Source organism: Ruditapes philippinarum, unplaced genomic scaffold, assembly GCF_026571515.1.
Source record: "Ruditapes philippinarum isolate M1 unplaced genomic scaffold, ASM2657151v2 ctg2143_1_1_1_1, whole genome shotgun sequence".
NCBI lineage: Eukaryota > Metazoa > Mollusca > Bivalvia > Venerida > Veneridae > Ruditapes > Ruditapes philippinarum.
In genome coordinates, this window is record NW_026857690.1 from 252,564 (window position 1) to 266,898 (window position 14,335).

The window sequence follows — 14,335 nt, forward strand, 5'->3', positions numbered from 1 at the left end:
AGGTCATTTATAGATAACAGAAAGAGAAGGGGACCTAAAACAGAGCCTTTGGGGCGCCAGATATTACAGGGACCTCATCTAACGTTTCCCCATTTATTACAACGGACTGGAATGATTTGACCCATTGCAATGTGGTGGTAAACCTTATCGAACGCTTTCGGCTTATTCGTGTCCAACTATCCAAAAATGTATGTGTCAAACTTTTTTTTTGACTTAATAGGTACATGTGTGGGGTTTCTTATACCATATAAATGTTTCTGTAGAAGACTTCCCGAACTGTTGACAAAATGCTGACAAATGTCTATAGCGCCGTTTTCCGGATGCTTTTCGAATAAACAAACATTACAACTACAAACCTTTGAAATAAGTATACACAAGTATCCAACCCAACGCTTCAATGGCGTGAAATTTGATTATGTCCCCCTTTTTTCTTCGAAAAGGCGCGGGATATAGAAATAGGCACCGTCCGTCTGTCCGTCCGTCTGCCCGTCCGTCACATTATCATGTCCGGTTCATTTATCAAAGGAATTTGAAATAACTTGGCACAAATGTTTGTTAAAATAAGACGATATGTCATGCATAACAACCAGACCCCTAACTCCAAGGTCAACGTCACACTTGGTGATTAAAGGTGAACCTAGTCTATTTGAGGGTATATGTCGTGTCCGTTCATATCTTTCTTATCTATAAAGAGATTTTAAAAATACTTCACAACAATAAGACGATATGTCATGCGCAAAAAGCAGTCACCTACCTCCAAGGTCAAGGTCACAGTTGGAGGTCAAAGATTAACATAGTCTGTTACAGGAATATTTTGTGTCAGGTCCATAACTTCTTCATAGATCAAGGGATTTTGAAATTGTATGGCACAATAATAAGATGATGTGTCATATGCCAAAACCAGCCGCTCACCTCCAAGGTCAAGGCACAGGTCAAATATACACATAGTCTGGTATAGGGTATATTTTGTTTCCAGTGCATAACTTTCTCATTCATCAAGGGAATTTGAAAATACTTGGCATATATACTACTCAAAATTTGCGAAGGATCACTTTTTCTACAGTGCGTTACTTTTGTGTATTTGTAAACAATGTGAAAATTGATTAAAAGGAATTCAATTTAATTAGTTAGGAATTGATTTTTATGAAAATAACGACAATGGAGTGTTTTTGGACGTGAGCCTGTTGTGATAAGAGTGTGCTGGACGAAAATCAACAATTTGGAGATCACATAGTGGAATAAAAAAATCATGCAAGTCAGAAAATGGTTGGAGTAGGGTGTTTAATACCGAGTATGGTGTCCGCGGGCATTAATTACGGCCTGGCATCGCCGCCGCATGCTGCTGATGAGCCTGCGGACCTTGTGATGAGGAATCTGTGTCCATTCCTCTATGTCTTCTGAACTGTTGTTGGCTGGACGACGCGTGAAGAAATGCTTTCTGCAGCATATTCCAAGCATGCTCAATTGGATTTAAATCTGGGGACCTCGCTGGCCAATCCATGCGGACTATAGTTGCCTCCGCAAGATATCGATTTGTGATGTTGGCTCTGTGTGCACGGGCATTGTATTCCATAAGATTGAAATCAGGGCCGACTGCGCCAGCGTACGTGCGAACATGGACGTTTAAGATTTCATTGACGTACCTTACTGATGTCAGTGTATCGTTTTCAATGATATGTAGGTCCGTTTTCCCCTGAGCGCTTATTCCCGCCAACACCATGACTGAACCCCCGCCAAAACGGTCGTGTTCTGCAACGCATGCTGGAGCTAAGCGTTCATTTGGACTTCTCCAAACCCTGGCCCGTCTGTACGTGAAGTGCACACAAAACCTTGACTCATCAGTGAAGAGGACAGGGGTCCAATCATTAACTTCCCATGTGACATGAGTCTGTGCCCATTGCAAACGCTCTTGAATATGGCGTTGTGTCAAAGGAATGCGAATTGCTGGCCTCCGTGACCATGCTAACCTGTTTCTAACAGTTTGTGTGCTTACACGCACATCAGTTGCATTCTGGAAGTCGTTACGTAAGGTCTTAGCGTTTGAGAACCGCTGGCGCCTGGCGTGAAGGTAAATAAATCGGTCCTGGGCTTGAGTCGTTGAACGTCCCCGGCCTCCAGCGTGGCCACGCAAGACATTTTCAGTCGGTTCCAAATCCTGGAGACAACGCTCTGGGATACCCCAAGGACATGGAAAACATGCCTATGTGAACGGCCAGCCTCCAACATTCCAATACCCCTGTTCATCTTACCTTCACTAAGACGACGTCTAACCTGTCGACTTGCCATAGTTTGTTAATTTCAAACACAGTTTTACAATGTAACACGAGAAGTCTTGCTGCTTGTACACGTTTATGAGAAAGCACATAGCCATAAAACACCAAATTTCCATGGATATGCTTTTCCACATGCTTATCGTGCTAGGTGTACATGACAAATCGATAAGTACACGATTATTAGGTCCCCGTACAGATGTATCGTCAGTGGAAATATAATTATAATATGATGATGATAGGACTGAAATATGCAATGTCAAAAGGTGATCCTTAGCAAATTTTAAATTGTATATGTTGACAATAATAATAACATGTGTCATGCACAACGCCCGGACTCTTATCTCCAAGATCAAGGCCACGCTTAGAGGTCCAAACTTAAAATGGTCTTCAATAGGGTATATTGAGTGTGCAGTTCAAAATTCTTTATATAGTTCAAGGGAATTTGAAATTACTTGGCACAAATGTTTACAATAATGGGGCTATGTGTCATATGCAACAGCCATATTCTGACATTCAACGTCAAGGTCACACTTGATTGCAAAAGCTTAACATGGTCTGTTCTAGTGTATACTTTATGTGCGGTATATAACGTTTTCATCAATCAAGGGATTTTAAAATAATTTGGCACAAATGTTAACAATGATAAGACGACATGTCATGCGCAACACCTAGATCCCTTCCTCAAAGGCCAAGGTCACACTTGGAGGTCGAAGTCTCATTGGTCAATTGCCCACATACCTTGATTGATGACTGAACGCGAAATATACCCTGTTACTGACCATATCCTGTATTGATTTTGTATTTGTCACATGTTGTGGCTTTAAAATAGTGATAACAAGTATACAAATGTATATCTATTGACACATACAAAGGAGTTATTTCATTATATTTTAATAAATTTATCGTTACTGGCATCTGCAGATCTAGCATTGATAAAAAAAAAGTTTTGAAAAATTGCAATTAAAGTCCAGATCCCTACCTCAATCTTTTGAAATAGCACAATTTTTTTGCTTCATGTAAAACTTCCCTTAGGCGGCGGATGTTAGTTACTTGTTACAAATTCTTGTCATATTTTCAAATCGTGCAAATTTTTTTTTTAAATAAAAAACCCTGCTATATGTAATTGTAGCATACGCCTTTAAAAATATTTTGACCGTAGTTCATATCATTTTCTAATAAAAACTATACTTCTTTGTGATGTGCTATTTATGTATTGATTTTTTTAAAATTAATTTTGTTTTAATATGTAGCATATTAACAAATTCATGCAAAACCCAACTGACTTCAACAGATTTTTTAAAATTTATTTCTGGATTTTAAATAAGAATGCATGCATGTGTTGTACATGACAACCTGTCGTATGGAAGAATTAGGCCACTCGCTCAAAGTGATAATTATGTGTTAAGATATAATTATTTTCATCAAGTGATAGTCGTGTCAATATTTCTTTCATAACAAGTCAGGTATCTAGCTCATAGGTCCAGATCACGTTCAACTTTACGATGTGATTTATCTTATATAAAAGGAGCATTGATGGTCGTGTCTGATCAATTATTCTGCCATTTCTGGATGAATTTTGAATAACTTGCCACAGATACATATATATTGGACATCATAGCAACGTGTTGCATGCAAGAGTTGGGTTTCTAGCTCAAAATTCAAAGTGACACTTGTGCGTTCAAAATCAAAAGAATTTTTCATAAAAGAACACGTACATGCAGGCTCGCGTCTGGTCTATGACGCTGTCGTTGCAGGATGGATTTCGCAATAATTTAGCATAAATGTACAAAACATGATATAAGATTGATATAATACAAAAAATCATACGCAATAGTCAAGTTTTGAGCATGGAGGTAAAGGTCATACCCCGTACATCCAACGTCATAATATTATTTTGAATAGATGGTTGTGTCCGTCCATGAATTTTGAAATAATTATGTACAAATAGTTGGCATATTGAGAGAATGTGTCTTACGCTAAAACAAGGTTTGTAGCTAAAAAGTCAAGGTAGCACATAACTTTAAATGAAACTTTTTATTAAAGCGTACTGAAATTCTCATCTGGTCAACAATATAAACTTTTATAGCAACAAAACTTGATTTGTTTATTTGTTCATATATCTTTGAAATTGTGTTTTAAATTAAGATATTATTTATAATAATTATATCCCCAAAAACACGTCGGGTACTTGTTTGAACTGTTGGAAATGATGTACCATTCTTGATTCTGTGAAAAGCTAAGTCTGTTTTACTGACCTGCGTTTATAATATATGCCTTCTACAATACGTGTACTTTCTACAAAAAGAACAACAAAAACAGTAAGTTTTAATTGAGTATTTTTGTAGCTTGAACATAAACCCCGGCGTCCTATGTATTCGTATTGGAATAGATACGTTACAAGATAAGTTGAACTTTAGAGGTTTAGAAATTGTAACATTATATTACAAAAAAATCTTTTGCAATATTTTTGTATAATATTTACTTTCTTTTTACTAGTACTTAAAACTTCGTAGTTGTCTTAACATTTTGATGTACAATGTAACAGTTTTGTCGTTTTGAAGCAGTTTGATGGTATCCAATATTCCAAAGCTCAATCTTGAATTTGAAATAAAAAATCACAAACACAACAACAACAAACAACGGCGCTGTTGTTATTACCGACGCGGTGGCATTGACATCAATTTTGGATTTATTTAAAACATTTTGGTTAAGCTTTCCGCTTAGCAATTTGTGAGCGACCAGACTCGAGCCACGAGCACTGTACGTGAGAATACATTGAAAGGATCGACCTGGACATACAACAAGAGATACAACAAGAGATAACACTTTAAAAACTCGATACTGTCCTTATCAGCCATATTTCCTTCACAAGATACCTTGAAAATCGCCATTAATTATGATTTATATAATAGAAGATTTTAAGATGTTATGATTTTATTGATAAAAAATAACGATTACGCCAGATTTGCACCCTTGCGTTATCAGTACTGTATGTATGTACATGAAAATATTACAAGAGCATATAATGAATTTTAAAAAAAATGTAATTATTGTTTCATAGTTATTAGTCGACTATAGTTTTCTTAGTGTGTCATCAAATCAATTCATTAGATAAAGGCTTGCAGGCATTTTTATGTACTTACACACTAAAACACGAAAACTCGAAGGAACGAAAAGGCTTAGGTCCGTATTCAGAAACGATACTTAATCTCATCTCGACTCAAACTCACGAAAGGTCGCCTCAAGTAACGCTGGAGGAGACTTACGGTAAGTAACTCACAATGTGCAAAGTGGTATTCACCTTACCTCTCGTAAGGGAGACTTCAAAAGTTGACTGAACGGTTTTATTGCATAACATCACTCGATATACATTGGAAAAGTGTAACCATGTCGTTTAAAAGAGTGTATTTCACCTAATACAAAATACAAAGAATACAAATAATTAATTATTAAAAATCTTAATGTAAAAGAAAGAAAAAACGATTTTAAGTAAATGTTCGATAAAACAATAGAATGAAAGCCTGAGGAGAAATTTAAAGAGAATTTAATAGTTTTCAAGTAGTAAATGCCAAAGTGGCAAAATAATGCTGGAAAACCTGAAAGACAGGACAAAAAAAAGAAGTTAAAGAAAGTAGTGAAAGACTTATAACAGGCATTTAGAACTGTTTCCTTTCTTTAATCATCTTATGACATTTTAAAGGCCATTATGCCTCAGAAATTCTATCAATTTTATTTCTCAAAATTTCAACTTGTGCAAAGGGTATAATCATATTGCATTATCATTTTATATGGATGTCAAAAAACTACATTGTTTACATTTTTCTACCATCATAACACATTACTGCTTGTTCAGTGCAACTTTAAATAGTTTTTAATTATTTTTCTAAAGAATTAAAATAGAAAGATTCATAACGTGCCTTTAACAAGACTGTTTTATTTCAATCTTTGTCGTTGATATTTGCAAATATATAATCCTAATCTTTTTTAATTTTTTGATTCAAATTCAATGATTTTGTACCTAACCCCCCACCCAAAAAAAAAGAAACAAACAAAACAACCCTTTATGATTGTGATGCTGGAATACCTAACGACTGAAGCGGTAAATCATTATTCAGCTGTTATTAAAGTTACAAACTGGATCTAAGTAATGAAACACCCTACTCGTTTAGTAAAGTGTATTTTACATAAATCATGCTAAACAAATGTTCAAGATATTGTTTTGCTACGTGGATTTTGATTGTTGTTTTTTAATTAAAATACTCAGACGTCAACGCTAACTTTATGCCATGGTTATTCATCACGTCATGAAGATATGTTTCTTAAAATATTTGCTTTGAAATATCTTCAAATATATAGATTAGGAATTCTATGCCAATCCAAAAATTCAAACAGTGTGATATAACTTGTATCTAACTGTAATTCATATGCCTATATTTAGACGCATACGACAAATCATCCGAGGACTTCCCAGAATCATTGATGGCCACATTGACAAACACAGGAACAGTCATTTTCATGGATAAATTGAAATTCAAGAAGTTTCCAATTTGAAATCATATAAATTAATTTCTTTTGGCATTCGTACTGTTATCCCGCGAGCTGAATACACTCTTAATAGTGTGTACTACTTGTATCACACTGGGTACACCCCTTTGAAAAATCAAAATTTTTGATAAAATTAAATTTAATGGGATCATCTCAATCCCGAAGTATCTGTTTTTCAACATTTATTTTCTAAAATACTGTCAGTTCGCGTATTTGATGCACTAAAATGTAAATGGGGCGAAATTTATTCAAAATCAATACTCAAAGGTAAGTGGTATTCAGTATTATTTTATTGAGGACACCTCAAGGTAGCCCATTCCTTATCTCACAGATTCTCAACTTTCCTGAGTTCACTCGACACTTACTTTATAACCTGAATACCACCTTACTGAAAGGTGAGGACTGTCTTGACCGTTAGGCAATTATATGGGATTTACTCATTGAGTGTGAGTGAAAGTATCGATTCTGAATACGGGCCTAAGACACGATGACGAAAACGCAATAATTATGCTTCCCCTTCAAAGAAGTGGGGGTAAAGTATGGTGGCTTATTTGGTACGCTTTTGTGCGTCTAGTTGGCGCGTTGTCGTACTGTCGTCTTGTCGTCCTGTCGCTAGCGACAACGCGTCAAAACGCCAAACGGCGCGTTGTCGCACTGTCGTCCTGTCTCTAGGGCGGCACGCCAAACGGCGCGATGTCATGCGGCGCGTTGTCGCGATGTCGCCCTGTTATAAGCGATGTCGCTTATAAGCCAATCTGAGCAAAAGTAAAAGCAGGCTCTTTCGGCCCAGTATCTTAAAGATATTTCTTGTTTCTACTTTTTATGTAGATAATAGTTTTTCAATGTTAATATGCAGTCTCAAAACACTTGTTACTATGTATAGTAACAAAATCGCCAATGATTTCGACTAATTATGAGAGTCACGTGACCGATAATGAGTTTGCTGCCCCGGGCTGAGAACTCATTATCAGCTCGCTGAACATGTGCACGTGCACAAACTGAAACAATGACGTTATATTTAACTGTAAAATTGAAAGAAGTTTTTTTTAGCACGAATCGCTTGATTTTATTATGAGAGCTTTAGCGTATTTCGTACAAACACTGTCTTTTAACTATTGAAATTTAAAGAAATAATACGACAAAGTCATTCCGGAAAAAAAAATTAAACTTGCTTCTAGATTCTAGTGTACTTTGTACATCCAAAAGTAAACAACTCTGTAGAAGCTACTGTACTGGTACCGTTGAAATACAGACAGGAATTTAACGAATGGAATATCATTTTTTTTTTTTTTTAGAAAAAATGCTTCTATTACTATTAGATCTACCCAGTGTATTAAAGACATTAATACACGTCATAGTTTTGCCAGAGGGTTATAATCGGCCCTGAATTGAATACTAGTAATGCCCTCGGGGCCATTATTCATTTTGCGGACCGATTATCACCTTCCGGCCCTACTCTGCCGTCAGTCTAATGCTTTTAACGAAAACGCTAAACAACAATTTTGCTTCAATGGGAAAACTCGAGTTTGGGTAATTCCAGTATTTTTCGTCATTTTCTGTTAATTAAATATAAATCACAGACCGATATTAGAAACAGAAACGGGATATGTATAGATCTGATTTGTGTTTCATTTTGTTCTTCAGTTAGTTGAAGGTGGCCAGTATATTGGAAGAAGAAGAAGAAAAGGAAAGGTGATGGAAACTAAACATATTACGCTTGTGTAACACTATAAAACAAAATCGGACACGTCAGAAAGATAAACTAGTTAAACTTCATGACAATTGCTATTTCAGGAATACATAGGTTTTCCCATTTTTATTAAATAAAACATTACTCATATACTATTTTTTAAGCCAGCAAATCTTAAAATACAGTTAGAGGAGGCTAATGTTTATTTTAGAATATGTATACATGTGTTATTTCGGTTGTCTCTTTGTAGAGCTACACATGACTACGATAAAGCAATCATTATTTTGATAGCTGGATATACATGTATAAAAGAACGCAGAACAATATGAAGAAACCACCAAAGACTTTTAAAACGTCCTTTATTATTCTTTAATGAAAGAGTCAGGAAAAGAAAATAAAGTAAAAAAAATCTGATTATTGTAAGTGTGCATATAATCTAGTAAAGAATCAAAGAAACATAAATATATCAATAAATATAATATACATTACATGTTTTAACAAAAACGAGATAAACGATACAAGTTTTTTATACACATGTATATGGAAAAATAACTTTTATTGCACTTCATCTATAGAAAATTGCGAACATAAAACTCACAAGCAAATAATTATGTTCCTTTTAAAAAAAATTTCGTAAAGAAACATTGTGTGAAACCAAAACGTTTTGTTTGTACATTTGTATTATATTTTTGTCAATGCTGTTTGAATTTTTACTTTCAGAAAACAGTAATTCGGTGAAACATTCTGCTGAGTGCATACATGATTTCCAGCTTTATAATGTTATTGTTATGTGCAGTTATTTCGACAGCCAGGACATAGTGCGATCTTTATCTGACATCACTTCACCTCTCCCATTTGTTGTCGCTATACTGCCATCCTTTTTCAGAAAGACCAGTGTTGGAATCCCCGAAACACCAAATTTCTGTGCCAATTCGTTCTGAAATAAAAACGAAAATAAAGTGAATATAGCCTTAAAACAACGACTGGTTTAAGGCACATAGGGCCTTAGAAACGATGTTTTCTTCATAGAAAGGACAGCCATGGTTTGATTTTAAATAACGATTTAATAATGTTTTTGGAGCATGTTATATGCTTATCACCTGAAGTAAGAAGCACTAAATGTGAAATTATTTGTCATAAAAGTAACAAAATGTAAATAAAATAGTATTTTGATTCCATATACAATTTTATAACAATAATTTTACTGAGTGCAAAATACAACAGACGCAAGAAATGGCTCAGAAAATAGGTCAATGTGTAACTTTTTGGAAACATAAACAGGACGTCAAACATAATAACGTTTCGAAAAATAAATAAAATTTCTGGGGGTATAATTGGCCTTTAAAATAGCATCAAACCACGTTAAACATTATATGAGCACTAGCTATGACGAAGCTTTGCAAACATACCATAAGGGAGCCAGGCAAGTGCGCATAATTCCTTACAGACTAACCATGACATTATTAATTTGGTCTAGCTGTTAATGTTTAGCAAGTTTTTACAATCACTTAAATTGACAAAACATAATATAAGATTTTGTGTTGGGGATGGTAGAAAGGTTTTGTTTTATTCTCAAAATTCCCTGTATATAGTCCTCATTTCTTATCAATAAATAATTCATTTTATTTCATTAAATATATTCAAATATCGTATTTACATTCACTTGAAAAACAACAACATAATCTTATCAAATAAGACTCACTTTTGTTTCTCGGTGCCTGAAATCCAAAGCTAGCCATGGCATTTCTGCAAAATATTCCTTGAAGGCAGTCTCGTCTTTGTCAGAACTGATAAAAATTATCTCTAACGTCCGGTTTTTTGCTTTAAGGTCGTTGTAGTATTTGGCAAGTTCAGGTGTGAAACCCCGACAAGGCGGACACCAATGTGCAGAAAAATACAAGCCTGTAAAATTAGAAGAAAAGCATCATCTATATTCAATAGTAGATAATAATAAGTTTTACCGCATATTTCGCTATTGAATAGAAACACAGTAGATCTAGCCGTAAATTTTAAATTCTTGTAGTGTTTTTTTTTCTTTTTTTGCCAAATAATTAAATTATTCATCTATGAACGCAGTAAGCCATTCATTAAGCTAAACTTACTGAATGATTTAGAATGGCAAAACTATAGGGTTATCTATTGATGATAGTTAGGAATGATTAAATATCGTATTATTTGGTAATAATGACCTAAGACAATTGAATATTCAATGACCTTTTGTCTTCGAAGTGAACATTACTGATTCTCATGTAGGCACAACTGTATACATACCACTTGCCTAACAGACAAGGTATAAGACTTTTAGTTCAAATTGAATGTTGTAGAAACATCTTTTATAAATATACATGTATATTATTTAATATTCTTATCATATCTTGAATAATTCAACCGTTATGCTTTTATGGATGCGAATCATTGTACGACTACACATATTTGAAGTTATGAAATGCAAAAAAAAGTATTTAGGCCTATTTATTAAAGTTACGAAAATTGAAACAAAAAATTAAACACAGGAATGTCTCAAGTAATTTTGCGTATGATTTAAAGAAAGAAAAAAATAGTCTAAGAAATAAAAAAACGAACTAGGTGATTACTATTCCGTTATATGAACCACTAGGCCATAGAACCATTATTATATTAATTTTATCGAGAATTAAAACCGTACCGTACGAAAACCCTCCCAAAAATTAATCAGTCTCAGGTTAATATTGCCAAACAATATGTTTACTGATCATAAGTTCATAACTGAATTCCTTCTGAGCAGTCGTGTGAAAAATTGTAAATAAAATCTGTAATCGTACGTACTTTATGATATTATAGTAGTGTGTATTCATTTCAGTCTCATCTTTACATGTATACATAAAAATATATATATAAATCATAAAACACAAACATAGGATACATGAAAAGCCGCTCTAACAGAATTACAAGAGACTATTTACTTTTTCCTTATATATTACGTTTTACAAAAAAAAGTAGAGCAAGTTATTTTGGTGCACTGACCAGTACATACCTAAAATAATCTTAATTGCTATGTATACTCGGACCTTTGTTATTATTATTACTATATTTCATTATCCCACGAATTGGAGAACATAACATATTTACATAGTATATAATGTAATACAACAGATGAGAATATTATACATATCCGTTGTATTGAGTATATTATAATAAAAAAGATACAATAAGTCAATAACAGATGAAATTCTTTTACAATTTTGTAAAACAATGACTTATCGGCGTATATTGTTGTCTTAAGCGAAAGCGAAAGTTAAGACCCTGTTTGAAATCATTCAATTAAAACATGAACATTGACCAGTATAGTCATCCTAGATGACAAAAAAAGCAAAGCTACTAAATCCCGAACCTATAACCGAACACCAAAGATTTGATACGTTATAAAGACCGTTACAATAGAATGATCGGACACAGTTTGTCCCATACTGTTTGATAAATACTTAAGATGTATCATTCATTAATATGTATACGTAGCATGTAAAGATGTTTAATCAATCAATTATTATTATGATCACAAGTATAGAATATATCGATCTTCAACTACGGACGCTAACATTTTTACATTATGTATTCTGTTAATAAACAGTGAAACTCACCTATTACTTCATGATCCTCCGGTTTAAATGCGACAGATTCACCGCCAGCTTTCACGACTTTACCACCGTCGAAATATGTTCCAAAGTTTAAAGCCATTTTCACTTAGTAAATGTTGCAAAGATATGCCAAGTTTCAGACGGAAGATGTTTTTATATATCATTGAACGTCAAAGCTAAAAATAGCGTACACGTGGTCAGTCTATTTATAGCTATTATACTACACTGTACCACACTAAAATCGCTGTTCGCTTTCTTGTATATTGCTATATTGTATCGAACAATATACAATAATTATATTATGTATTGTGTATTATTTGTCATCTATGATTCATTTTAACCCCGATTTATGGGAGTTTTTAATTGTATGTCAAGTTTATTTTTCAGTTTTTTAACAATCTAAAGTAAAAAACGTAATGTTTATTCTCATCATCATAGTTATCAATTGAAGCAATGTAAGAATTTTACCCCAAGATTCAAGCAATCTTGTACAAATGTAACGTTACTCTTTAAAAAACATAATACATAATCATGTTAAAGTTCTTCCCATTTAGATATTTAGATATCAGATAAAATAATGTAACTATATAATAAATCTATGTTGATATATAATGTAATGTGTATACCAAAATGCACATTATTTAAATATTGTTCATATGTATACATGATTCAAGTAATCGATGACCCAGACCTACACCTCCAATTACTGGTGACGGGGTAGATAAAACAGGGTTACCCAGTCGGGGCCTCAGAAGTATGTTATTCATATCAAGTTATTCGCCGAAACAAGAAAACAAATTATTAGTAGATTTCATCGAACGTTTAGGCATGTTAGTAAGAATTTTATTTATAGTATCGACTAATGTTCCAGAAAAGGCTTAATGATCTGTCATGGATGGCAAATAAACTAATTTCGCAAAATCGTCAGTGTTTAAAATAGAACAAATATTGGGTGATGTGTAAGCGACTTTGGGCAGTTTTTCAAGTGCGATGATTTAGTATATTTTGCCATATTTTGAGTAATAGGAAACTTTAACATCATGTATATTGTAAATATTTATACAGTCCGTAAACTATAAATATAGTACCTTTCTTAAGTTTGATCGTTTGTTCGTTTAATGCGTTTTCTATCTGGATGTCTGTATCTTTAAGACTAATATTGAAGTTGTTTGACATGTTGTCTTAAATTCGGATAAATTTGGAGTTCTTGGTGCACAAAGTTTGAATGAATTCACACATGACACGCAGATTTTACCTTGTTTTCATGCTTTTTTGTCAATTTGTTTACACATTTTAAATTCATGTATCATTATCTTAAGAATTACTTTAAATGGAAACTTTTTTTTATTCCGGGAAGACAGGCCTGTATTAAAAGACCCTGCTTGTTTCGTGTATCATTATTTTAGGCCCACATTTTTTTATTCAGGGTAGACAGGCCTGTATCACCCGAAACTGATTGCTTCGTGTATCATTATTTTAAGAATTACTTTAAATGATAAATTAACACCTATACAAAAAAGTTTATTTTCCTGGTAGACAGAGCGGTGTCACCCGTAACTGCTTGTTTTCTGTTTAAATATGTAGTTACAACCATAACCACTTAATAAATATGCTTTGATAAATTTAAAGGGAATAGAGTTTTACATGCCTAGTGAACGGGAACATATCCATATCATTCTCTCATAACAATTCATTCAAATGACAATAAATATAGCATTTTTATAGTGAAGTAAAATGTAAATTACAAGACTCATCTTACGCTTATTCATACCATCATATTCACACTGCGGTATACCGTACCCCGGATATTGCTCGATATAATGAGGACTTTCATCCAATTTCGCGACTTTGAACTGGTTTGATATAAATTGTATAGAAAAACAAATACTTCGATAATTTCTCTAGTTATTGAAAACCCAAAAATGTTGAGAAATAGCTTTGAAATGTAATAAGGAGGTAAAATTCGTCTCTTTGCTCACGTGATAAATGAGCTCGGATCAGTCGAATTTGATTTTTTTGTGCATATACTACCTTAAAAGAAAAACTTGAATCGAGTGAAATGTGATAATGATGATAATGTTTATGTTGTAAATGTTCAATCAACAAAAGAACCTCAGATGACAGTGCGTTTTGAGAATAAATACACATGTCAGTGTGCCGAGTATTGCGCTGGAGTTGCCCGCCGGTGTCACGAGTATTGCTTTTTAGTGTAA

At 33.7% G+C, this 14,335-nt stretch overlaps 1 protein-coding gene across 1 annotated transcript; it reads right to left on the bottom strand.

Moving 5' to 3' along the window:
- Positions 1-8,917: 8,917 nt before the first annotated feature.
- LOC132750596 (nucleoredoxin-like) lies at positions 8,918-12,285 on the bottom strand. The gene is made up of 3 exons (XM_060740609.1): positions 12,126-12,285; positions 10,211-10,410; positions 8,918-9,445 (listed from the first exon to the last, which is right to left on the bottom strand). The coding sequence occupies exons 1-3, from the start codon at positions 12,220-12,222 to the stop codon at positions 9,305-9,307; spliced, it is 438 nt and encodes a 145-aa protein (XP_060596592.1). The 5' UTR covers positions 12,223-12,285; the 3' UTR covers positions 8,918-9,304.
- Positions 12,286-14,335: the final 2,050 nt, after the last annotated feature.